Genomic DNA, 26,525 nt, shown 5'->3' on the forward strand with positions numbered 1-26,525 from the left:
ACCCGGGTAGCACGGTTGGCATCTTAACTCTAATTTACTTGCCTTGATGACATCCATGATGTTCAAATTAACAAAATAAACCCAAAATTAAGCCGGCAAGTGAGACCCGGCCATGCACACTGTCATAATTAGAGAAAACTTGTGATAAATCAGAACTTAGGGGCTTCCAGTTCGAATACGACCAGAGACCCGGCCCAAAAGGGGGTAAGCCAAGATTCGGATACGATCATATAGCCCCCAGTGGGTGTGGCGATGCCAATCAAGAGGGTACCGATAGCTATGTTCTCTTTGGTTCGAATACGACCCATGTTTGAACAGGAAGCCCCCAAATGATTCTTAAAATTGTTTAACGACGCCGATTCGAATACGATCCACGTCGGTTCTCAGAGGGGTTAAAACTGAGATTCAAATATGACCAAAGTTAACTTCCCAATGAGCTCGGCACTTTGCCAATCAAGTGGGTATCGACAGCTATGTTCTCTTTGGTTCGAATACGACCCATGTTTGAACAGGAAGCCCCCAAGTGACCTTACTGCTTACAGCTAGGCTCGAATACGATCATAAGCCGGATCCTCCTTTAAATCAGCATGTAAAAAATAACCCACGCATAATTGGAGGAGAAAAAAGGACAGAGGTCCTGCTTTATTGCTTATCATAATATATACATGTCTGAGATAAATATGTACACCACGAGAGCCGGTAGCTCAAGTGTAGTAAGGCCGAAGCTGAGCTATATTCCACGGCCGACGGGTCTCCTCCTCAGATTTACGCGAATCTTTATGTTCCCGAATATCAATGAGGTAATATGACCCGTTGTGTATGTTCTTACTGACCACAAAAGGCCCTTCCCAAGGTGGGGATAACTTGTGTGCATCTGTTTGATCCTGGATAAGCCGGAGCACAAGGTCGCCTTCCTGGAAGACCCGGGATTTGACCCGGCGGCTATGATAACGGCGCAGGTCTTGTTGGTAAATCGCCGAACGGGCCGCTGCCACATCACGCTATTCGTCCAACAAGTCCAGAGCATCTTGGCGCGCCTGTTCATTATCCGTCTCAACATAAGCCGCCACACGAGGTGAGTCGTGACGGATGTCACTGGGGAGGACTGCTTCTGCTCCATAAACCATGAAAAAAGGCGTGAAGCCTGTAGACCTGTTAGGAGTAGTGTTGATGCTCCATAAGACGGAAGGCAACTCCTCCACCCAACAACCCGGCGTCCGTTGCAAAGGGACCAAAAGACGGGGCTTGATGCCCTTCAGAATCTCCTGGTTAGCTCTCCCAGCTTGACCATTGGATTGGGGATGAGCCACTGAGGAAACATCAAGTCGGATATGCTCTCATTGACAAAACTCTTCCATAGCGCCCTTGGATAGATTGGTGCCATTGTCAGTTATGATGCTGTGCGGAAAGCCGAAGCGGAAAATCACCTTTTTCATAAATTGAACCGCCGTGGCCGCATCGCACTTGCTAACTGGCTTAGCCTCCACCCACTTCGTGAATTTGTCAACTGCCACCAAGAGGTGGGTCTTCTTATCCTTGGACCGTTTAAAAGGCCCAACCATATCAAGCCCCCAGACCGCAAAGGGCCAAGTGATTGGGATCATCCTCAACTCCTGAGCCAGCACATGAGCCCGTCGTGAGAACCTTTGGCAACCATCACATTTACTGACCAAGTCCTCTGCATCAGCGTGAGCCGTCAGCCAATAAAAACCATGACGGAAAGCCTTGGCTACAAGGGATTTTGAACCGGCATGATGACCACAATCCCCTTCATGGATCTCCCGCAAGATCTCTTGGCCTTCCTCAGGGGAGATACAACGTTGAAATGCCCCCGAAACACTGCGATGATGTAACTCGCCATCGATGACGATCATTGACTTAGCCCGCCGGTTGATTTTCCTGGCCAAAGTTTCATCCTCAAGCAACTCTCCCCGGGTTATATAAGCCAGATATGGCATTGTCCAGTCTGGTGTGACATGAAGAGCCGCCACCAGTCGTGCCTCCGGGTCAGGGATAGCCAAGTCCTCTTCTGTAGGCAACTTAACCGAGGGGTTATACAGGACATACAGGAAAGTGTTAGGCGGCACCGGCTTTCGTTGAGAACCTAGCCGGCTTAAAGCATCAGCCACCTCGTTCTTCCTGCGATCAATGTGCTCCACTTGGTATCCCTGGAAATGCCCAGCAATGGCATCAACCTCGCGGCGATAAGCCGCCATGAGAGGATCCTTAGAATCCCAGGTGCCCGATACTTGTTGAGCCACCAAGTCTGAGTCACCAAAGCACCTTACCCGGCTTAAGCTCATCTCCTTAGCCACCCGAAGACCGTGGAGCAAAGCCTCGTACTCGGCCGCATTGTTAGTGCAAGGAAACATCAACCGTAGCACATAATGGAACTTGTCACCTTTAGGGGAAGCCAATACAACACCAGCCCCCGAGCCCTCCAACTGTCTGGACCCATCGAAGTGGATAGTCCAATAAGTGTTATCCGGCTTTTGCTCAGGCACTTGAGACTCCGTCCAATCATTGATGAAATCCACCAAAGCCTGAGATTTAACAGCAGTGCGTGGCACATATTTGAGGCCATGAGGTCCGAGTTCTATAGCCCACTTAGCAATTCTCCCTATAGCCTCTCTGTTCTGGATAATATCACCAAGAGGGGCAGAACTGACCACAGTGATGGGATGACCCTGAAAATAATGTTTGAGCTTCCGGCTTGCCATGAACACACCGTATACGAGCTTCTGCCAATGCGGGTACCGCTGCTTGGACTCAATGAGCACCTCGCTGACATAATAAACCGGCCGCTGAACCGGATGCTCCTTACCTGCCTCCTTACGCTCCACTACAATAGCCACGCTGACGGCTCGTGCGTTTGCCGCTACATATAGTAGCAAGGGCTCCTTATCAACCGGAGCAGCAAGGACGGGGGGCTCTGCCAGTTGCTTTTTCAAATCCTCAAAAGCGGTATTAGCTGCATCATTCCAGATAAAGTTATCAGTTTTCTTCATCAACTGATATAAGGGCATAGCTTTCTCACCCAAACGGCTTATAAACCGGCTTAAAGCAGCGATGCGACCCGCCAAACGCTGAACGTCATTTATACATGCCGGCTTAACTAGGGAGGTGATAGCCTTGATCTTCTCCGGGTTAGGCTCAATGCCCCTGTCAGAAACCAAGAAGCCCAATAGTTTGCCTGCAGGAACACCAAAAACACACTTGGCCGGGTTAAGCATCATCTTGTAGACCCGGAGATTATCGAAGGTTTCCCTTAAGTCATCTATCAGGGTTTCCTCCTTGATGGATTTAACCACAATATCATCCACGTAAGCGTGAACATTGCGCCCGATCTGTTTACGAAGACAATTCTGTACACAACGCTGGTAAGTCGCCTGTGCACACTTGAGTCCAAAGGGCATAGATACATAGCAGAAGGCTCCAAAGGGAGTGATAAACGCCGTCTTCTCCTGGTCCTTAACTGCCATCTTAATCTGATGATACCCGGAATAGGCATCCAAGAAACTTAAGCGTGCACAACCTGCCGTAGCATCAATGATTTGATCAATACGGGGGAGAGCAAAAGGATCAGCCGGACACGCCTTGTTCAAGTCCGTGTAGTCCACACACATCCGCCAGGTGCCGTTCTTCTTGAGTACGAGCACCGGGTTGGCCAACCACTCCGGGTGAAAAACCTCAACAATGAACCCGGCCGCCAAGAGCCGGGCCACCTCTTCACCAATAGCTTTCCGCCTTTCTTCGTTAAACCGTCGAAGGAACTATCTGACCGGCTTAAATTTTGGATCAACATTGAGAGTGTGCTCAGCGAGTTCTCTAGGTACACCTGGCATGTCAGAAGGTTTCCACGCGAAGATGCCCCTATTCTCACGGATGAACTCGATGAGCGCGCTTTCCTATTTCGGGTCCAGATTTGCACTGATGCTAAACTGCTGAGACGAGTCACCTGGAACAAAATCAACAAGTTTAGTCTCATCAGCTGATTTAAATTTCATTGCTGGTTCATTCTCCGTGGTTGGCTTTTTCAGAGAGGTCATATCCGTTGGGTCAACATTGTCTTTGTAAAACTTCAACTCCTCTGTGGCGCAAACAGACTCTGCATAAGCCGCATCGCCTTCCTCGCACTCCAGAGCCACCTTTCGGCTGCCGTGAACCGTAATAGTCCCGTTGTGACCCGGCATTTTGAGCTGTAAGTACACGTAGCACGGCCGTGCCATGAACTTGGCATAAGCCGGTCGTCCAAATATAGCATGGTATGGACTTCTTATCTTGACCACCTCAAAGGTCAGCTTCTCCACCCTGTAGTTGTTCTCATCACCAAAAGCCACTTCCAATTCGATCTTGCCGACTGGATAAGCCGACTTACCGGGTACCACACCATGGAAGATAGTGTGTGACTGGCTGAGGTTCTTATCGACTAGCCCCATACGACCGAAAGTCTCATAATAGAGGATATTGATGCTGCTGCCTCCATCCATGAGTACCTTTGTGAACTTATAGCCTCCCACCTGAGGGGCCACCACTAAGGCCAAGTGGCCCGGGTTATCCACCCGGGGAGGGTGATCCTCCCTACTCCACACTATAGGCTGCTCAGACCACCACAAGTAACGTGGAACCGCCGGTTCAACAGCATTAACAGCCCTCTTGTGAAGCTTCTCGTCTCGTTTGCACAAACTAGTGGTGAACACATGATACTGTCCACCGCTAAGCTGCTTTGGGTTGGTCTGATAACCCCCCTGCTGTTGTTGATGGCCCTGACCAGACTGTTGATTAAAGCCCCCTTGACCGTTCTGAGGACCGGAAATTGAGCCACCGCCCGGGCCATGAAAACCGCCGGCGCCTGAGCCGCCGCCCGGGCTATTGTAACTCTTAAAGGCCTTCATGATCGCGCAATCCTTCCACAGGTGAGTCGCTGGCTTCTCTCTGGAGCCATGCCTTGGACAAGGTTCATTTAACAGCTGCTCCAGCGTTGGACTTGACCCGCCGCCTCGGGGAGGGGGCCTCCCCTTGCGTCGCTGGTTATTACCTTGGGAGTTGGCGTTGGCTACAAACTCTAGGCTGCCATCGGCCTTACGCTTGCCTCCTCCTTGGTTCCCCGGGTTAAACTGAGGACCCTTGCCGTTGCCATTCTTCTTTCCCTTCCCTGCCCTTTCATCGTCTGAAGGGGGATCCTTGGTACCATCGGAATCGGCGTACTTGACAAGAGCCGCCATTAGGGTACCCATATCGGTGCAGTCGCGCTTGAGCCGCCCAAGCTTCATCTTAAGGGGCACAAAGCGACAGTTCTGTTCCAACATTAAGACTGCAGGGCCGGCATCCATCTTATCTGATGAATGTATGATCTCCTTGACCCGGCGAACCCAATGGGTCATGGACTCACCCTCCTGCTGCTTACAGTTAGTCAAATCCACAATTGACATAGATTGCCTGCAGGTATCTTTGAAGTTTTGAATGAACCGGGCTTTCAGCTCAGCCCAAGACCCAATGGAGTTCGGCGGTAACCCTTTCAACCACGTGCGGGCAGTTCCATCTAACATCATGGTGAAATATTTGGCCATGGCCGCCTCACTGACCTCCAGCAATTCCATAGCCATCTCATAACTCTCAATCCAGGCTGCAGGCTGTAAGTCCGCTGTATAGTTAGGCACCTTCCTAGGGCCCTTGAAGTCCTTAGGTAGACGTTCATTACGGATGGCTGGTACCAAACAAGGGACACCCCCGGTCCTGGTAGAAATTCCCACATCAACGGACGTCGTCGGATAAGCCGGGGGGGTCTGATAAGCCGTCAATTGAGGCGCCTGCTCCGCCTCTTGCCGCGCTTGGTCTGTTGCGTAGAAGGCTCCATTATGAGCCGGGCCATGGCCAGAGGCCGGGTCATGGCGTCGCACGTTACTGGAACCGGTTGCTGAGACCATGTGCCGGCTGTAACTCGGGCTCTGGCCTGGACGAGGGGTCGAGTGGATCCTGTCGCGACTATAGGAGTATGCCTCTTGCTGCGCTAGTGCCGTCTGCAGGAGTTCCCTGACCCGGCGGGTTTCGATGGCCGCCGGAGAATCGCCGTCAACGGGGAGAGCCGCCAGTCGTGCTGCCGCAGCTACCATGTTCTCTAGCGGGTTATCATAATGACCCGGGGGTGTTGGCACATACTGAGGCGGGGCAGGGGGCACCTGGGGAGGCCCCATCACTCGTGGCTGAATAAGGGGTCCAAACCCGGGCGCAATGACCCCTGGCGGGTTACTAGACTCTGCCCCCGGCGTGTTGAAAAGATTGCGTGGATCGTAAACCGGTGGGAGTCGAGACTGGGCCTTCTGATGCCTCCTTCTCATGACCTCGTTGGCCGCGTTCTGATCCATCGTGAGTTGGAAGGACTGCGCCTGAATCAGCTGGGTCCGGGCGTCGAGAGCCGCCCGCTCCGCAGCCAGCCTGATTCCTTCTGCCGCCAGATCTTCTTTAGCTTTTACCAGATCCGATTTTAACTGTGCCACCTCCGCATCATGCTGAGCTTGATCCGCCGGGTCAATCGCGGCGGTTAATAGGGCCGTCATCTTGTCCGTGAGATCCATCAGCACCTGAGCCGGAGAAGGCACCGGGTTTCCCGATCCAGCAGCGGGGTTCTGAACAGGCTGTGCACCAGCCATAAAAACTCCGACCTGACTTGGCGGCTCAAAAAGGTCCGGAATACTGTCGCCATCGGAACAACCCATGAACTTGCCATCTTGAAGTTGGTACAACGAGTTTGACTCATCAGTGGCCGACTCGCCGTCAGAGCCGGCGGCCGCCTCGTCACCGGACCCGGATGGATCAGAGGGCCCTCCATGGATGCATCCCACAAAAGCGCGCCTTAAGGCAGGCCGGGCCCGGGCGGGTTGTGCGCGCTGAGCCGTTTCGATGAGGTCGGCGCAGAGATCCGGCTCGGGGCCCGGCTCACCAAGCTTGCCAATGAAGACATGAATTGCGCCAAAGGGGACCCGGTACCCGTACTCAATTGAGCCGGCATCGGGGCCCCAGTCCGCATCGTCGATGTAGAGCTTGCCGCGATGACTCTTGGTCATCCGGCCCACAGCATATCCCTTGAGCCCTTCGAAGCTGCCCTTCAAGAACTCAAATCCACCGTGCGCGAGCCCCACTGTGGGCGCCAACTGTCGTGGAATTGTCACGGCAGATGTCCTCGAGCTAGGACTTAGTCGTGGAGCCATCGCAACCAGGAAGCTTGAAGGGGTTATGCGGGACAAGGAACACGAGGGTTTATACTGGTTCGGCCCCTTACGGTGAAGGTAAAAGCCTACGTCCAGTTTGAGGCGTTTACTGATTAGGGTTACGATCGCCAAGGAGCTAAACAACTATGCCCGGCTCTCGATGAGATTGTTGTCGCCCTCTAACCGCTGCCGGGTCGTCCCTTTATATAGGGAGGCTGACGCCCAGCAGCTCTTAGAGTCCCGGCCGGCTCATAAGAACGTCCGGCTCGGACTCTAAACTATACTTGCCTTATACTACAAGTCTACTATAATAATGATTGTAACTACAGGCCCTAAGCCATATCCGGGTCTCAGCCCATCTCTGGCCCATCGTCTTGAAACTTGGCTCCGGGCTTCTGGCAATGACCATCCGAAGAGTAACCCGGCCCCTCCTGGCGGGTGACTCTAAGGTCTATATCCTCAACAGAAAGACTGTGTCTCGGTCATCCGTTTCTCAAACATCATGTAGTGCGAGAAATCCAACGGAGAAGATCGAGTCTTGTGGGGAAAAGTGCGCAAATCTCTGCAGAGTGTACGAACTAATCATGGTTAGCCGTGTCCCCGGTTATGGACAACTTGAGTATCTGGTTCTTGGATTATCCTGTTGATCTCATCACTCTATATAATTAATTTGTTGGGTTGTTAACTTTTAATTGGGATTGAGATGGGGATTTACCATTCTCAATGTTTTCAACAAATTTTGTAGATAATTAAAATATATTCCTTTGCAGTAGGGAAAATTGGCTTTTCGCAAAAACATTATAACCATAGAGCTTTTCCACCAGCCAAATATGCATGTAGTGATAGTTATTATTCATCATTATTCTATGGTGTGAATTTGCCAGTACATTCAATGTACTGACCCTTTGTGGCTGCAACGTCTCATGTTGTAGGAATCTTTCGACGAGTTAGTGATACGTTAGGGTTATGATTTCTACACTCAACTTTGCCGTTGGTGTTGATGGGAATCCACAACCTTTGTAACTTCCGCTATTTGGATTGAGGTAATAGTATTTACGTTACTTTATACATGTGATTTACCTCTGTTATAAATCCTCGAGTACTGTGTGTGTCAGCATACCGATCTAGGGATGACACTTAAGCACATAGACTTGACCGTCTGAGGTCGGATCGCTACAAGGAACCAATATGAGCATCCAGGTTCCGCTATTGGTTATTGACCGGAGATGAGTCTCGGTCATGTCTACATAGTTCTCGAACCTGTAGGGGCTGCACGCTTAACGTTCGATGATGATCGGTATTATGAGTTTATGTGTGTTGATGTACCGAAGGTAGTTCGGAGTCCCGGATGTGATCACGGACATGACGATGAGTCTCGAAATGGTCGAGACATAAAGATTGATATATTGGAAGGTTATATTTGGATACCGGAAAAGTTTCGGGGGTCAGCGGATAAATACCGGAGTACTGGGGGTTACCGAAACCCTCCGGGGTGGCCAATGGGCCTTCATGGGCCTTAGTGGAAATAGAGGGCAGCAAGGGAGCTGTGGGGCACGCCCCCCTAGGCCCAAACCGAATTGGTTTAGGGCTTGGGGGCCGGGCCCCTCTTTCCTTCTCCCCTCTTGCTCTTTCCTTCCCCTCCTAGTTGGACTAGGAAAGGGGGAACCTACTCCTAGTAGGAGTAGGATCCCCCCTTGGGGCGCACCCTATGAGGCTGCCAGCCCCCTCCCCTTGGTCCTTTATATACGGGGATAGGGGGCACCCTAGAACACACAATTTGATTGTTTAGCCGTGTGCGGTGCCCCCCTCCACAGATCTCCACCTCGGTCATATCGTTGCAGTGCTTAGGCGAAACCCTGCGCCGGTAGCTTCATCATCACCGTCATCATGCCGTCGTGTTGACGAAACTCTCCCTCGACCTCAGCTGGATCTAGATTTTGTGGGACGTCACCGAGCTGAACGTGTGCAGATCGCGGAGGTGCCGTACCTTCGGTACTAGGATCGGTCGGATCGTGAAGACGTACGACTACATCAACCGCGTTGTCATAACGCTTCCGCTTTCGGTCCACGAGGGTACGTAGAAAACACTCTCCCCTCTCGTTTCTATGCATCACCTAGATGGATCTTGCGTGTGCGTAGGTATTTTTTTGAAATTACTGCGTTCCCCAACAATACCACCCTCAAGTCAATCGAGGATGAGCATGTGGTGACGACAAAACCGCCATAGAATCTTCACCCGCGAGCGTGACGCCCGGATAATTAAGCTACAGTAATCTCCTGCTAATGATGCCAGGTCATCACTTTTACTATTGCTAAATCACTTGATCCAAATAAGCATTCAAATTCAAATTAAAGTCCAAAATTCAAATTTCTCAAACATGCAAACACAAATGTTCAAAGTGCGGCGAATAATCCCTGGATATTTGTCATGTTGAAACTACATTTTTATAAAGTGGTTTAATGCCCTAAACTGATTAAAAGAGTGCTAGAACAACATATTTAAATGCCTTCCCATTTATGAAAAATTCAAACAAACTCAAAAGCCTCCCTAACTTTTTGTGGCAGTGCTAGTTAATGCAAGGTATTTATGTGGGCAAGTCCCACATATTACACAATAGATTTGCTGGCTAAAAGAAATTGCATAAAAAATGAAAAATGAAACATAGAAAATAAATAAAAGAAACTGCCCCCACTGCCCCCGGGCCTTGGAGGCCCAGCAACCCCACCTAACCCCCCACCGGTCGCACCCTCCCTTCCCGTTCCTCTGCTCTGTGTCGCTATAGGGGCGAGGTCGACCCCGACCACCTCGCCGGCCTCGCCGTGGGGATAAGACCAACCCCAGTGCCCCCCTCTCTCCCCCGTGGAACCCTTATCCCCTCTCCCTCCCCCACTGCATCCCCCCTTTCCCCTCGCCAGATCCGCCCACTCCCGAACGCCTCCGTCGCCGCTGTTGCCATCAACCTTGCGGCCACCGTCGCCCCCACGCCGAGCTGGCAGGTCTTGCGTATCCGTCGTTCTCTGCTTCCTTCTCCTTGTGCATGGGATCAAGCTGGACCGGCCCCGAGCTCCGCCATCGACCTCGTCTTCAACTCGGACCCAACGCCGTACGCCGTTGTCTCCTGTGCCGTTGACCCACCCCGAGCACGCTACCGTCCCCTACCGCCCCGCAGTGAGCACCGCCGTATTTTCCCTCTTCTATTTTAGTCGTTCTCGACCACTGGCCTTTCCTCGCTGTAGACCGAGCCCCGTCTGCCATGGTCGCTCGACCTCCACCTCACTGCTGCAGTTCCTGGCCGTGCACTCGCCAGCAAGCCGTGCCTGCTTCCTTGGGCCTCGGTTGCTCGCCTGGCCAGGCCCGGTTCGCCGCTGCCGCCCGCGTGCCCCGTGGCCTCTGCTGCTGCTCCGCTGCGTCTGTTTCCTGTTGCTTTGCCTCCTACCTGGGCTTCCGCGCTCCCGTGCTGCCTGCCGCTGCGTGCTACCGCCGAACCTCCCCACCTGCGCTGCTACCGCCCCGCACTCGCTCGCTCGCTACCACCGGCGTCCCGCTAGTCTAGCGCGTCCCCACGCACCCCGCGCCGCTTCCCGCCTGGCCGCGCCTTCTCCGCCTCCACCGTCTTGCTGACCACCTCCGTCGTGGCCCCGCCCCTGCACACCGGCCCTGGCCCGCCCGCTCGAGCCTACTGCTCGCCCGCGGCCACCTCGCTGGTTGCCGCTCCCGCCCACCTCGGCGTCCGTCGGCTCCCGCGGCCCCGCTGCCCCTGCGCCACAACCGCCCCGCCTCACTCCTTCACCTGCTCCCCCCCTCCCGCCGGTGACCGCCCTGGCCAGCCACCTCATCATGCGGCTCCGGCCCGCAGCTATGGCCGTTGCCCCTGGTGGTCACGGGCACGGGCGCCCACGCCCGCCCCATTAGCCCGTTGCCCGCAAATCCCCCCGGCCGATTGACCAAGGGGCCCTGAAGGAAATATGCCCTAGAGACAATAATAAAGTTGTTATTTATATTTCCTTATATCATGATAAATGTTTATTATTCATTCTAGAATTGCATTAATCGGAAACTTGATACATGTGTGAATACATAGACAAACAAAGTGTCCCAAGTATGCCTCGACTTGACTAGCTCGTTAATCAAAGATGGTTAAGTTTCCTAACCATAGACATGTGTTGTCATTTGATGAACGGGATCACATCATTAGAGAATGATGTGATGGACAAGACCCATCTGTTAGCTTAGCATAATGACTGTTAAGTTTTATTGCTATTGCTTTCTTCATGACTTATACATATTCCTTTGACTATGAGATTATGCAACTCCCGAATACTGGAGGAACACCTTGTGGTGCTATCAAACGTCACAACGTAACTGGGTGATTATAAAGATGCTCTAAAGGTGTCTCTGAAGGTGTTTGTTGGGTTGGCATAGATCGAGATTAGGATTTGTCACTCCGAGTATCGGAGAGGTATCTCTGGGCCCTCTCGGTAATGCACATCATGATGAGCCTTGCAAGCAATGTGACTAATGAGTTAGTTACGGGATGATGCATTACGGAACGAGTAAATAGACTTGCCGGTAACGAGATTGAACTAGGTATGAGGATACTGACGATCGAATCTCGGGCAAGTAACATACCGATGACAAAGGGAATGACATATGTTGTGTTGGTTGATCTGTCGGTGGCCTCACTTCACAGCATCATCCACTCTAGTTGCCCTGCCCTGCAGCGTTTGGTGCTTGTTTTTGGACTAGGAATCCATATCCCTTGTCTCAAAATAAAGTCGTCTCACCTTGTAAGCATTGGGATTCATTTTGAAGGACAGGAGCTCATCATCGAAGACACCCCTTCACTTCAAAGGTTGCTCCTTGATTGTGGTTATAAACCTTCACAAATAACTGTGGTCTCTGCGCCTAAACTGGAGACCTTGGGTGCAATTAGTGATCCGTTTGAATGGTTCGAGATGGTGTTTGCATCCACACCTATTGAGGTACTGTATATTATTCACGTACACTTTTGTAATTTGCGTTTTTCATTTCTGCGCATAAGTTAAGTATCATCTTGGAGTACACTTTCAGTGCTATTATGTTCTATGCTCAATGAAGCGCTTGTCCATCCTATAAGTGGTGGTGGATTCTGTCAAGACCTTATATATCAGTATGTGGTATTTTGATCTCAACATCATTATTGCCTTGCTGCAATGCTTTCCATGTCTGGAGAATTTTTATATGAAGGTGATGATTTCACGCACATTGAAAGCCCATATATAATGTACTATAATTAATTGTTCAGCTATCACTCTTTCAACATAATATTTTTTAGACATTAATTGTTTTCAATCTTCATATCTATTTAGGCACTAACACATGGAGAAAAAGGTATAACCAATCGATGGTTCAAGAAGCACCGGGATTTTCTCATATCTCACGACATTCGTTTAAAGACAGTTAGACTGGAAGGATATGCATCCAACAATGCAAACACTAGCTTTGTCACATTCTTCATGTTGAATGCGAGGGCACTATTGTCCGTGAGGATTAAGTTTTTCAACAAGAAATTTCTTACGGCTGCAGGTATTGAATAACATAAAAAGAAGTTTCAGGTGGACCTAAGGGCTTCTGATCGTGCTCAGCTTCTATTTACAACAACTTGTCATCATGGACCAGTAGAATTTCTGGCCGGGGATCTTGATTTTATGGATCAGACCGATCCATTTGATTGTGACTGCCGAAAACTTTGGTTGAGTTAGATGTCATTGTCCTGTTCAATCTGGATTTTGTCTAAACCTGATGAGCAATTAATCCTCGTGCTTTTGTACTGTTTGTTAGCTGGAGCTACATATTGTTGCCCTTTTCAACTCGGCTTTGTCCCATATTTTCTTTCATACTGGGCCAATGGCTTGCCATTTCTTTAATTAAGACATAAATATTATAAGCATTCACAACATAGGGAAAGAACATCACTCTCGCAGGATCCTTGAGATATTTTTCATTACAAAACCGCAAGTTCTTAGTGCCCACCAGCACCCACAAACTTATTTTTAGCTTGCGCGCCAAGGGCTGTAATTCTTAATAGGAAAAGCTGCATGGTAGTCAAAGATTTGGATTTATCATTTGGGACCCACGAGGAAAAAGCCTATCCAGGGCGGTCCCGACTCGACAGTAAACATTGAGAAACCTGGTTTTAAAACTACTGTAAATCCAAAACTCACCTGAAAATCATGAAACTGCGCATGGTGTTATGTCATAGCACCAACATGTTGTGGTAAAAAATTAGTCCAATTTGGGACAAGTTTTGGTACAATCTTCTTACAAACCGGACCTTCTCTCAAAAAGGCTGATGGTTCCAAGAGGGACCTTGTCACCTATGTGTGCGAAACGACATACGCTGTCTTTTCCCGCCTTGATTTATTTTACAGAGGCAATATGCAACTATATATAGTAGCGTCGTCCTAAAAATATGAAATTATTCACGGTTCGTTTTGCCTTTTTATACATTATTTGAGTTTCCTAGGCATTTTGGAACGTACTTTCGTGTGTGCAAAGGTCATGTGTGTACTAGCCACATATGTAATTCGATGTTCAATCTGTTTATGGAATCAAGTCCTTATACATGTTATTCTTCTGTAGACAGAGCAAATCACATGGCTTATTAGCAGCAATCGTCTATGTTATTATTGGTCTTCGCACACATTTCTGGTTATGGACCTGTTTGCCGCGTATCACACACATCTTGTTCAGTTGAACCGTTTCCATTGTGTTGCCTAATCACACACAGTTCATCCTAGTGAACCATATGTTGTATATCGCACACACCTTCATCTGGCTGCCCGTTTCTTTTGTTCCTTATCATCGCAAATAGTTAATTGAACAGAACCGTATGCCCTGCATCGCACACACAACTAAAATCTGAACCGTGTTTGATGCATCCTCCATCGCAAATGTTTTGCACCTTTTAATGGTTTTTTTACACCACCGTTTGCGATTATTGCATCGCACACATTTTCGTCGAAGGGCCTCTGATCGTAGTGTCGCATTAGCAGCATCCTGCAATAGTGTATTGTTACCTACCTACTTATCCTAAACTGCTTAGTATAGGTTGGTTAGTGATCCATCAGTGACCCCACCTTGTCCTTGTTGCCCTTGCTTCCTCATCGATGACTCAATCAACGTTATCGACGACCAGAGCCCGACACCTCACATCACATCACACCCCTTTTGTTGCTCGACTCTGCAGAGCTACTATCGAGTGCCGAGGGTGATACCTCTTAACGGACTCCTGATGATAATTCTGTAGTGTAGCTATTCGGTCGTGGTCAACGAGGGTGATTCCTCCTTCACCATTCCTCCCACGTTCACCTTGATGATTACATCGAGTGGAATCCACCGAGGGTGATTCCTCAGGTTCCCCCCCTTGATGTTTGGACAACGGTTACCCAGACTTTACTAGAGACCTTTGTTTAAGTCGGATCGGCCCTGAGGGGTACCCGCGAGTTGATGTGAAAGTCGGGCGGGACTGTAGAGCACCCGCGAGTTTTCTACGAGGCACGGCCGGGCATTTTGGGCCCTTGTCGTAAGTCCACGAGACGGGGCGACGGGGTCACATTATCGCGAGTCTCTGCTCGTCTCCGCGAGCCCCCAATGCACTAACAGGTTTGGGTATTTGTTCTGAGTTGGCCTTTGGCCTTTACACACTAACCACCACGTGGGAATAGTTATGGGCCTCGGCGTCGCAGTATCAGCTGAAGCTTTGTCTGGCGTCCAGTTCAGCATTGCGGCACGGTCGGATCGTGCTGGCCATCCGAGGCTTGGTATTCACCCCGCGCGCGATGACCCGGAGTGCAACGGGTGATGGGCCCAAGACCCCGGGAGCGCTTAGAATGTAGACCGGCGGGGACCTCTCTGCTGAGCCTAGGTAGGGCTGCGACATGTTGATCTTCCGAGGCCGGGCATTGACTCAGAAAAGTGTGTCCGTCCAGAGTAATCAAGCGTGTTGGGTAACGTGGTGCACCCCTGCAGGGAAGATTATCTATTAATAGCCATGTCCACGGTAACGGGCTTTCGGACTTGTATCCTGATCTTATATAACTAGAAATGGATATTTGATACTTATGATGGATATGTGGCTCCGGGATTGCTTTCTCGCAGGGAGTCGAGGAAGGATCTCTGGGCGTTAATACTACAACATGTTTGTTAAATATAAACTGCTATTCTATACTCTTCTGAATGCTGCAAGATGCTTGGAGCTTCTTGAAGATGCTAGTCTTCGATAGGCTAGGTCTTCCCTTCTATTCTGGCATTCTGTAGTTCAGTCCACAGATACAACCCTTCCATTTGATATCAATGCATACTTAGTATAGATCTGATGCTTGCGAGTACTTTGGATGAGTACACACGGTTGCTTTGCTACCCCTTTTCCCCCTTCTTCCTTCTTTCTGGTTGTTGCAACCAGATGGTGGATCCCAGGAGCCTGATGCCACTGCCGACATCTACTACTACCCGGAGGATGCCTACTACTACGTGGAGACCGCCGACGACCAAGAGTAGTTAGGAGGTCCCAGGCAGGAGGCCATGGCTCTTCGATCATTGTTGCTTTTGTGTTTGCCTTCTTAAGGCAGTCTTGTTTAACTTATGTCTGTACTCAGATATTGTTGCTTCCGCCGACTCTTGTGTATTTGAACTTCTATATTCGAGGCCTCGAGGCCCCTGGCTAGTAATATGAATCTTGTATTTTGATTTGTGTCTAGAGTTGTGTTGTGATATCTTCCCGTGAGTCCCTGATCTTGATCATACACATTTACGTCTACGATTAGTGTACGGTCGAATCGGAGGCGTCACAGAGAGCAAGACGAGACCTTTGCAGATGAGGACGAGATGCCTCCCGCCGCAGTGACCATAAGACCGGCTTCTCCGGCGAGGGGGTCACCCCGATCTCGTCGGATGAGTAGATAGATTTGCAAACTTTATTTTTTTTAAATAGTTGTATCTCGTTCTAATCTATGAAATACTCCTCCGTAATTTAATATAAGACATTTTTATATCAAGTTAAAGAAAAGGGGGTAGTTTGCAATTTATGAGTGGAATGTACTTTGTAATTATAGTTTGCGTGATTAAGGGTTGGAGACGGTCCGTCGACTACGAAAACGCCTGTGACAACTTCGCCAATCTCAAGATGATGTGCCGGCTCAATCTGTCTCTCAAAGATGCTCATAAAAATAGAGTATGTGTGGGTTCATAAGGATGAGCGCATGTGTGTATGTATGAGTCTATACTATGTTAAAAAGTAAGAGGCAAGGTTACCCGACAGGCAAATGGGGGCAGGTCCTACTCTCGATGAACTTGTCCATGGACGTAAAAGCATCTCCAACAGCCGCCTAACGCGCAGCGCGTTAAAAAAGCATATGCAGCGCGCCAGACGCCTGTTTTTGCGCGGCGCAGAGCGCTGGCTCCAGCGGCCGCTATAAGCTTTAGCGCGCGTGAGGAGCTCCAGCGACGGAGGAAGCAGAGGAAGCAGGGAGAATGCGCGTGGTAGTGTGGATAGCGATGGGAGGCCGTGTGGCGAGCGCCGCAATTTATAAGCGCGCCGGAAGCGGTGCGCCAAATCTAGTGCGCGACCGCCAGATTTCTCCCGCGCGCGCAATCGTTTCCCTCGCGCGCTAGTTTCCCACCTCCGCTGGAACGTGTGAAAAAATCCCGCGCGTGCTAAAATGGCCGTTTACCGCGTACGCGCGTCTTTTTGACGTCGCTGTTGGAGATGCTCTAAGAGAATCAAAATTAGCCTAGTCCGATTAAAGATGCTCTATCGTCTCTTCCGAATTCTTCAGTCAGGATACATGGCGTAAGCGACGGATTACAAATTCTTAAAGGAAACGCGAACATACTATTATTACTGCAGTGCAAGCAGAGAATTGACAGCAAGCAACTATGTTAAAAAAAGGAGAGAGTTTGGCAGTCCTTCACGCCTCTCCTAGGTCCTAGCGAGTACCGTGATCCATCTTCTTCTCTTCCTTGGCGACGCCTGGAAGATGGCCGCCTGCAAGATGAAGCTGGCGCCAGCGCTCCTCCCGCTCCTCGGCCTCCCTCATCAGCCAGCGCTCCTCCCGCTCCTCGGCCTCCCTCATCAGCCTCTCCTCGTGCGCCTTGTTGAGCTTGTACGTCGCGAACGCCAGCGTGACGCAGCAAGCGATACGCAGCGGCCGACTGATCACCATGGACCACCCCACCAGCTCAATCGACTGTCGATAGGAGGCCCCTTAATTTAGGAATCCAATAGGGGCCGGGGTCTGATTTTGTAGCGAAGAAGGGAAACACAGAACGAATCGGATTGATCGGGATTTCGATTCAGATCCGGTTGTTTCCACAAAGAAATCCGCCGGGGGTTTCTAGACTCTCCGCCTCTCTCCCTCCCTCGCGATAAACAGGCAGGCAGGCAGGCCCGTGTCCTCTTATTCTTCGAATTCTCCCTAAAACACGCCTTCGGCTGGCGGCCCATCTCCAAATGTACTCCACAAAAAAACACTATATTAGTGAATTTATGAAATTTGGCTGTTTTAGTTTTATAATGTTGACGAATTAAAGATAGGTTCCCCAAATTTATTAAATGCTCACATATTTACTTATTTTTGTGATTTTTAAAAAATTCACGTATTTAAAATATCTTCATGAATTTACAAGAATTTTTCTGAATTTAAAAATTGTTCACGAATTTTTAAAACAACTATATTAGTGAATTTTAAATAGTGCTAATTTTCTAAAAGGTTTCATGAATTTTGAAAATATATTCATGAATTTTGAAAATACAAGAATTTTTAGAAGTGTGTGAATTATAAAATATTTGGAAACTTTTTTAAAAATGTCAAGGATTTAAAAAATGTTCATGGATTTAAAAGAACATTGATATATGAAAGATGTTTAGAATAATAAAAAAATTCAATGATTTTAAATAATGTTCATGAATTGTAAAACAAAAAAAGAGAATGAAGAAATGGAAGCATGAGAAAATAAAACCCGACGAAAACCTCTGAAAGCGGGATGGAGAAAATGAAACTAGAAAAATCACAATTAAAAGGGAAAGGATAGAACAAAGAAAAAACGGAGAAAAAAACATGAACATGTAGGAAAGTAGGCCATCCATTTGAGAGGTAGATTCGCCATTCCCCTCGCCATGAATAGGTAAAGACACCCTTAGGGCATGTACAAAGGGATATCTTAACTGTACCAGGATAAATGATGAGGTGGAAAAAATAGAAAAAAAGGCTTTGCCTTCTCTTAATTAAGAGATGATATTTTAGCAACAAATCTCTCACCACATTTATAGGAATATCTAGTTACTAGACATCAGATTAAGAGGCAACTCATTGTACGTCCCATCTTTTATCATCTCTAGAATGTGTGGCATGAAATGTCGCCGCTTATCGACACTAGAAAAGCAACATTTTCCTCTCAGCTGTGTGCCGATAGAATATGCATGAATAAAGGTTAAAAAAAAGGGGTGCACGGAATTGGAAGACCCTCCCCCCGCATCGTTCCCATGAGAGAACGAGGGGACAAACCCTAGCCTCCGAGACCATGTTCCCTCTCCCCTCCCCTCGTCATCGTCAGGCAAAGCCCGGTCGGTGCTGGCGGTGGCGGGGCCCTCTCTCTTCCCTGCATGGTGGGGCTCGGTGTGGGGTTGACAATCCCGTGTGGTGGCTCGGCATTGGTCCGGGGCGCAACGACACTTGGGCAGAACACATCACGGATTCTACCTGTGGTGGAGGCGGTCAGCTGGGCTCTGCCCAAATCCGGCCCTTCGGCGCCATGGGGGTCATGGCTGCTGCTCGGGGAGCTGACCCGGTCGTGGCGGCCATGGAACAGCTACTGGTGTTTGACGACACGGCGGCAGGGAATGGGCATGCATGCGGCGGCTTTGGTGGCAGATCAGGCAGCTGGAGGCGGCGACGGGGGGCGTGGGTTGCGGATTAGTGGCGATATAGACTGGTGGCCACTCTCATGGTGGCGATGGCATGATGAAGGAAATGGCATGGTGGGGCTTGCTCGTGGTGGCTTCGGGCGATTGGGGCGACACTATAGGCACTACTACACCCCACCACTATTCACACGGTTTTTGCGCCCAATTGCAGACAATTTTGGAACCGTGTGGTCACATGGGTTGGGGGGGGGGGGTGTTCCATCACTGACCAAACGTAAAATGACAACAATGACTGTACCATCCTACAAGTGTAGCTATGCGGGAATCATCTTCGATTAGTAGGGCAACCACGCACAATTTTTTCAAAACAACTGTTTGCCACGACCTTATAATACTAACATTAGTAATGTTGTTTGTAATACGGGAATCATCTTCGATTAGTAGGGCAGGCACGCACAATTTTTTCAAAACAACTGTTTGTGACGACCTTATAATACTGCCATTAGTAATGCTGTTTGTAATACGGGTCCCTGCTTTAGTTTTGGCTTCAACCCCCCTCAACTAGTTACCAAATATATTAGTAATACTGGTGGGTGGAGGTAAATTGAACATGAATCGTGCGCCATAATAGAGTGACAAATGGACATGCAATAAGAAAATGGTGTGATGTTTTCGTGTGATCACATAAGCAGCATTGTTTATTGCCATGCCATTTACATTTCGTTATATTGTCTTTAGTAAGAATAACTCCCCTATGAACAATCCACATGAAAATTTTAATTTTGGGTGGTACTTATTTTGTAAGTGTGTTGTAAACGGGAGACTTGTTTAAAGTTGATTAAATCATGTACATAGATTTGATCCTGAAAACCCGAGATCAACTTCTGACGGAATGTGTCTGAGACATTAGTGAGGTTTAAATGTATCAACCATCGAACTAAATACACCCACACAATCCACTTATCCGTGTTCAGAGCTCTCCTCAGAGCTCTCCTGGACTGGATATTCAATGGTTTTGGCCCTAATTTAGTGCTCGCATAGTCTTTCTAGAGCTGGACAAGATTGTACAAAGAAAGATACTGTAAAGCCAGGGGCATGTCTCAAGTCAAGTATCCTCTCGGAACATAGTTGTTCGGCCATCACTAATATGAAACCTCTTCTTATTAAAAAAAAGCAACCCTAGTTTTTATCAAACCCATTCAAAAGGGTGAATCAAACGGTTCCGTAGTGACTTGAGACAACATCTCTGAGTGTAAATATTTGTTACGCAATAATTGTATCCACCCTCCGTAGCGAGCTGGGTTATGACTCCATGAGCAAATCATATACGAATTGAAGAGGTGAAGCGATTGTTGCACAGTGATACTACTACGAACCATGTTTATATATAGACATAATCAATGTACAAGAGATCGAGCAACATCACCATGATACACTACACAGAAATGGTGCTGCGCAACCAACAAATAGTATTACTCACAAAAGTGTAACCAACCAAGCGAAAAAGGAAAACAAACAACTAGTACATGACGTCCGGACTCCACATGAACCGTGATGAACAGCAGGAGCACTCGTCAGACCACGTATCGTAACTGAGCGCGGCGGATAAAATTGGCTTGATCAGAAGCAGGCGTCGAGGAGGCAGCAGCAGCACAGCGCCGCGCAGCTGCAACAACACAAGAAGCAGACAAACATAGTTAAGCATCATCATGATTCATGAACAAGGCCATCCACGGGAAGGATGCGATTAGCAGAGACTTACCAGCCTCTCCAGAAGCCGCCGCCGTGGTGGTGCCCATGGCCGCCGCGGCTCGTGGTGGTGTCGGCGCCGCCGGCGTCAGGATACTGCTGGTCCCGCTGCGGGTAGCCGGCCGGCGGCGGCGCTACGTAGGCCTGCTGCTGCTGCTGGCCCGGCGGAGGGTAGGCCGTGGCGCTGGCGCCCTGCTGCTGGTAGCTCATGATGGGATTACTGGTGTGTCTTCCTGAAGCGATCAAGAACAGTAGAGGAGGATGAGGAAAAGAGGCTTTGCTGCTATGAAGATGAAGGGAATGGGTAGGATTATGAAGACTGCATTGCCGGGCGTCTGCCTTTATAGGAGCTGCACACACACGGTTGCTTACCCGCGTCGGTCGACCTGGGGGGAGAAGAAGAGAAAGCGAAAGGAAACCAGTATGAAGACAGCTGAACTGCCCTGCCTGCCATGCCACCGTGCCACGGACGACGCGCTTTCAGGTGTTGCGCTTGCATGCCGCCTCGGGCGTGGTCATGGTTCCGTTGGACGGTGGGTCTCGTGCGTGGTTGACCGCCATTGGTCCAACTGAGAGGTCCCGGCTGGTGCACCAGCACCACACCAAGCAGATGAACCTAGAGCAGAAATCCAAGACGCCACGACGTCGTCTCTGCTAATCGCTGACCAGCGCGTGTAATTATGCCGGCGGCTCAACCGTGTTGGACTATACGTACTCCTCCGTCGTGGCATGCATCGATTCGTCCCCGCGTGGCATCTCCTCTGCTCTGGATGCAGTTGACCAGCTACGGATTCGCGATTTAATTTGACCAATGCGAGCCTATCCGGCCGGCCCTCGTCGACGAGGAATCTTCGCCGCAGATAATTTCAGCGAGGAAGGAAGGATGGAACCGTCACCTGCAGGCTGCGGCCACCGACCCACGAGAGAGACGCCGCGCCATTGCCGCGTGGACTTTATTCCAGTTTAAGGGATCCGTCGACCAGTGTCTGTCTGACTGTCTCAAGCAGGCAAGACGACGCGTCTAAGCAAACCGACCGGGATGCCGCGTGCGCGCATGCATCTCTTCTCTGTATAAGTAGACAAATCGAATGATGCAGTTTCCACTCCATCCCGTTCTGTCCAGTCACTAGCAAGTTCGTCCTCCTCCTCATCTCCTGTTCTTCATTGGTCTCCGTTAATTGCGTCAGAACTAAGAGGAACAGAGCATTGTTCTGCAGGGCTTTTGCTACCTCTTCCTGCGACTCGATCATGAGCTACCAGCAGGGTACGTACCAGTTCCATTTTCTTTGCGGTTTCACGTCTTTTGCCACGGTCAGTACGTAGAAAACACCAGCTAGATTGTTTGGTTCTTGAATGAATTCTGAGTGTACCGTTCTGTTTCTTCCGGTTACGCAGGCTACCCGCCACCGGGCACTGCAGCAGCGTACCCTCCGCCGGGCCACCACCAGCAGGCCTACGTCGCGCCGCCGCCGGCTATGTACCAGCAGGACCAACAGTACCCTCCTGCCGGCGCCGACACCACCAGCCGCGGCGGACACGGCCACGGCGGCGATGGCTTCTTGAAAGGATGGTACGTAATTTGTCTCCCTTGTTCTGGATTCTCACTCGTCTCCGTAGCCTCATTTCTAACGAGCTGATAATGATCGTCTGCTTCTTGTGTTGTTGCAGCTGCGCGGCGCTGTGCTGCTGCTGCCTCCTCGACGCCTGCTTCTGATCGACTTCGTCCCATGTTGTTCCACCGGCACGATCAGGCGTGGCAGATAGATTATATAGAGTATCTTCATACTTTTTTTGCTTCTTTTTAAAACGTGGTTGATGTGTTGAGTACTAGTCCCAGAACAAGATCTTTTTTTTGTTTTTTTTGGAGAGGCAGAACAAGATTTCTTGTGTGTGATATTTTTTTTAACAAGTTCCTGTGTATGATAGATAGATATGTGAGATTGATCTGATGGCCTTATGGAATGTATATTTTCTTGGTGTTTTCTTTTAGGATAACTTGCCGCATTTATTGAATGAAGTTCAGGAATCTCGTCCGAGACCACTTCCAAAATACAACCTGGTGGCACATTTAACCACCTTGCAAAGTTCATCGCCCACATCTACTTTAGCTAACCTATGAGGGCCAACATTTTGTCCTTCTCACCCAAGAAACTTTTTTTCTTTTGAAACGGAAGCAAAATATTTGCCTCATCCATTAACTAAGGAGAAGAGAGTTGCCCAGTTAATTAGTGAAAAACTGGGCCAAAACCATCACAGACCGCTGAGCGGCACACATAAAATACCCACACACGCCGCTCCACAGGGGCCTCGTCGAGACAATACAACGACGACATCGTCATCACTTATCGCCTAAAGGCGTCATCGCCATCCCAATCTCTGAGAAACGACTCCGACTTTGTCCAAGACGAGGCAAAATTTCGTGTTTTGACCCTTTTTGCAAACAAAATCAGGATCTGACCCCCGTTCAAAAATATTTCGGGATCTGACCCTTTTGCCTACCGCCAGGGGGGCTGGCGGTAGGTGTGCACGTCCTACCGCCATCCTCTCTGGCGGTAGGGCCTTTCACGGCGACTGACGACCGTTTGAGCTGGCTGACGTGGAAAAGGGCCTACCGCCAGGGGCTCCGGTGGTAGGGTACTGAAGCCTACCGCCAGACCCTCTGGCTGTAGGGTCATGTGTGGTGGATAAGGTGGGGAGGGGCTGGTTTGTGGGCCCCACCACCACTCTTCTTCCCCACTCACCCTCTTCCCCGTGCTCAGCTCCTCTCCCCCCTCTCTCCCACTCACAAACCCCCCCTAGATCCACTCCATTTGCTTGACATTTCACCGGTGGATCCGGAGCATTTTCATCACCCAAGGTACCTCTCCCATTTCCCCTCCTTTGGATTGGTTGAGATCTTTGTTTTGTGTGCATTTGGTCAATTGGTTGCAAACCCTAGGTGTTGATCTTGTTGTGTGCATTTATGATGTATTTATGAGGGTTATGGTTATGTTAGGGGTTAGTGTTAGGGTTAGGGTTATGGTATTTATGTTGGGGGTTATGTTGGTGGTTATGTTGGGGGTTAGGGTTATAGTGGTTATGTTAGGGGTTATGGTTAGGGTTAATGGTTAGGTTAACTTTAGTATGAATAGTAGTTAGTTGTCCAATTTGTGCGAAATTTAGTTCATTTGTCCATTTGTGTTGGTTGGATGACATATATGAATTGATTATATTGTTTCCAATTTCTTAGATCCATAAGCTCGTAAACGTTCATTATTTGGACAAGTCGACATTTATGCTTGGAAATGACGATGAGGGGAAGAGGCTATGGTTTTTGACACAAGTCCAAGCTTTGATGATCTTGTAGTTAAAGTGAGAAGCGTCTTACATTGGAATGACCCAAATGCCGAGGTTAAGCTTATTGGGAGGTATGATGTTGGATTGGGAGTAAAGTCCGGATTAAAGAGTATGCCCATCACCTCCCAATTGCATTGGAATGTGTACAAGGAAAAAGTAGACGCACCACAAGACAAGTCTCTTGAGATCTTTGCCACAAAGGTTGATCCTCCTCCTCCTTTGCAAATTGATCTCAACCGCAATGCATCCTCCCCCATACATGATGATAGTGCCGAGGTGTATGTCCCCAATTGTTCTAGCCAACCACCAAGTAGCCAACCCAATGAAGATCATATCAATGCTAGCGCCATAGTACTCTGTCATGATGCTATTCCTCGTGTTGAAGAAGATGCTATTCCTCATGTTGAAGAACATGCTAATGGTCATGTTGATGATGATGCTATTGTTGCTCAAGAGGATGCTTACTCGGAGAATGAAGAGATCCATTACAATCCAATTGGTAACTTGGATGTCATTGTGCGGCAACAAGACATGGACCGTACCCTCCCTTATAACCGTATGTGTGGGTATAACTCGGATGACGAGGGTCCAGAGGAAGAGTTGGATGAGGATGGGTTGACTGCGCAAGAAAATGAAATCTACAAGAAGGTTACCGGCAAGGAGAGAGGGCCGCCGTTGTTTAGGGATGTGAGTCTTGCGGACAATGCTGTCGTTGACGGTGGGATGAGATTCTGGTTGTCTGAGCCAACGCCGTGCCCCAAATTCAGTGATCCTCGACCAGAAAATGAGGATGAGAATGCTCATTTGAAGAAAGGCATCAAGTTTGGTTCTTTGGTAGAGTTCAAGATATGGTTGTGTGACTATGCCATTAGGAACCATAGGCCGTTTGTTGTTAGTCATTCAAATCAAAAACTTTGGTACACAGTCAAATGTGACCAAGAAGGTTGCAAATGGATGGTCCGCGGTAGAAAAATCAAAGAAACCGGGCAATGGGTCTTGAAGAGTCATGTTGGCACTCACACGTGCGTACCCCCGGACAAGGCCGACCGAAGCACAGGACACCGTCAACTCACGTCTGAGTATCTAGGATACAAATTGTTGCATCAAATAGCACATGATCCAACCATGAAGGTCAAGTTTCTCATGTCTTCGATTGAGGAACTTTTCGGATACCCGGTCAAGTATGGGAAGGCATGGATGGCGAAGGCAAACGCTATTAGGATGTTGCATGGTGATTATGAGGCCGCATATAACATTCTTCCCAAGATGTTGGCAGCCATTGCTCATCGAAACCCGGGAATGCGCCATCGGGTGGAGTCAATTGACGGAGTGTTTCGTCGTGCCTTCTGGAGCTTTGGACAATGCATTGAGGCATTCACGTATTGTCGCCCGGTCTTGTCTATAGATGGTACATTCTTGACCAGCAAATACAAGGGCACATTGATGGTGGCGATGGCCCACTCTTCAAATGATAACGTGTTGCCGGTGGCATTTGCCTTGGTGCCTTCGGAGCACGATGATAATTGGGAGTGGTTCATGGAGCATGTGAGAACCAAGGTGATAGGCAAGCGAGAGGTATGCATTATATCGGATCGCCATCATGGGATTCTCAAAGCAATAGACGTTGATATTCCCGGTCTTCCAAAGCTTCAACACCGTTGGTGCATGAGACACTTTGTTGCAAACTTTTATCGGGCATGCAAGAGCAAGGAGTTTTGCAAAGTCCTTACCCTTGTTTGCGTTGCATTCAACACCGACACATTCAAAAGCCGATATCATAAACTCCTCACGGCTTTGGAGAAGAACAAAGGGGGAAAAGAATTCTTGCTTAGGCACGAGCCGGATAAAGAAAAGTGGTCACGCACTTACGATGAAGGAGGTATGCGATATGGGGACATGACAAGCAACATGGTGGAATGCTTCAACAATGTGTTGAAGGGTGTCCGTTCCTTGCCGGTGACCGCAATACTCAAGTACACTTTCATCAAGCTCAATGAGTACTTCCTAAAGCATTCTGAAAGCATGGCCAAGTGGATTGGCGAAAAGATGGACTATCCATTAAAGGTTCATGATTGGTTGTTGCATCAAGCACGCAAGTTTGCCAAACAACAAGTGATCAAATATAATGAAAAAGAAATGATCTATCAAATCGATGAGCCGGGTGGGACAACAAGGGATGGTAGTTCTTATGGTGGAGTTGCTTACGAGGTGCGTCTGAAAAACCGTTGGTGCCAGTGTGAGAGGCCACACAAGTATCATTGGCCTTGCTCGCATTTGATGACCGCAACACGGGCGAGAAACGTGCGCGTATCCGATGGCACAACGGTGC

General features: G+C 49.1%; 2 protein-coding genes across 2 annotated transcripts; one reads left to right on the plus strand and one right to left on the minus strand.

Annotated features, from left to right (window-relative positions):
• Positions 1 to 20,474: 20,474 nt before the first annotated feature.
• LOC109742356 (uncharacterized) lies at positions 20,475 to 21,193 on the minus strand. The gene is made up of 2 exons (XM_020301447.4): positions 20,874 to 21,193; positions 20,475 to 20,777 (listed from the first exon to the last, which is right to left on the minus strand). The coding sequence occupies exons 1-2, from the start codon at positions 21,068 to 21,070 to the stop codon at positions 20,732 to 20,734; spliced, it is 243 nt and encodes an 80-aa protein (XP_020157036.1). The 5' UTR covers positions 21,071 to 21,193; the 3' UTR covers positions 20,475 to 20,731.
• A 682-nt stretch (positions 21,194 to 21,875) lies between these two features.
• On the plus strand, positions 21,876 to 22,849 carry LOC109742365 (uncharacterized). The gene is made up of 3 exons (XM_020301454.4): positions 21,876 to 22,124; positions 22,256 to 22,430; positions 22,529 to 22,849. The coding sequence occupies exons 1-3, from the start codon at positions 22,109 to 22,111 to the stop codon at positions 22,572 to 22,574; spliced, it is 237 nt and encodes a 78-aa protein (XP_020157043.1). The 5' UTR covers positions 21,876 to 22,108; the 3' UTR covers positions 22,575 to 22,849.
• Positions 22,850 to 26,525: the final 3,676 nt, after the last annotated feature.

Source organism: Aegilops tauschii, chromosome 7 (assembly GCF_002575655.3).
Source record: "Aegilops tauschii subsp. strangulata cultivar AL8/78 chromosome 7, Aet v6.0, whole genome shotgun sequence".
Taxonomy (NCBI): domain Eukaryota; kingdom Viridiplantae; phylum Streptophyta; class Magnoliopsida; order Poales; family Poaceae; genus Aegilops; species Aegilops tauschii.

Excerpts from the sequence above, each read along its gene's own strand:
- LOC109742356 (XM_020301447.4), bottom strand. The coding sequence starts at position 21,070 with ATGAGCTACCAGCAGCAGGGCGCCAGCGCCACGGCCTACCCTCCGCCG. Across the intron at positions 20,778-20,873 it reads GGCGGCTTCTGGAGAGGCTG|CTGCGCGGCGCTGTGCTGCT; the intron begins GTAAGTCTCTGC and ends GTGTTGTTGCAG.
- LOC109742365 (XM_020301454.4), top strand. Across the intron at positions 22,431-22,528 it reads GATGGCTTCTTGAAAGGATG|CTGCGCGGCGCTGTGCTGCT; the intron begins GTACGTAATTTG and ends GTGTTGTTGCAG.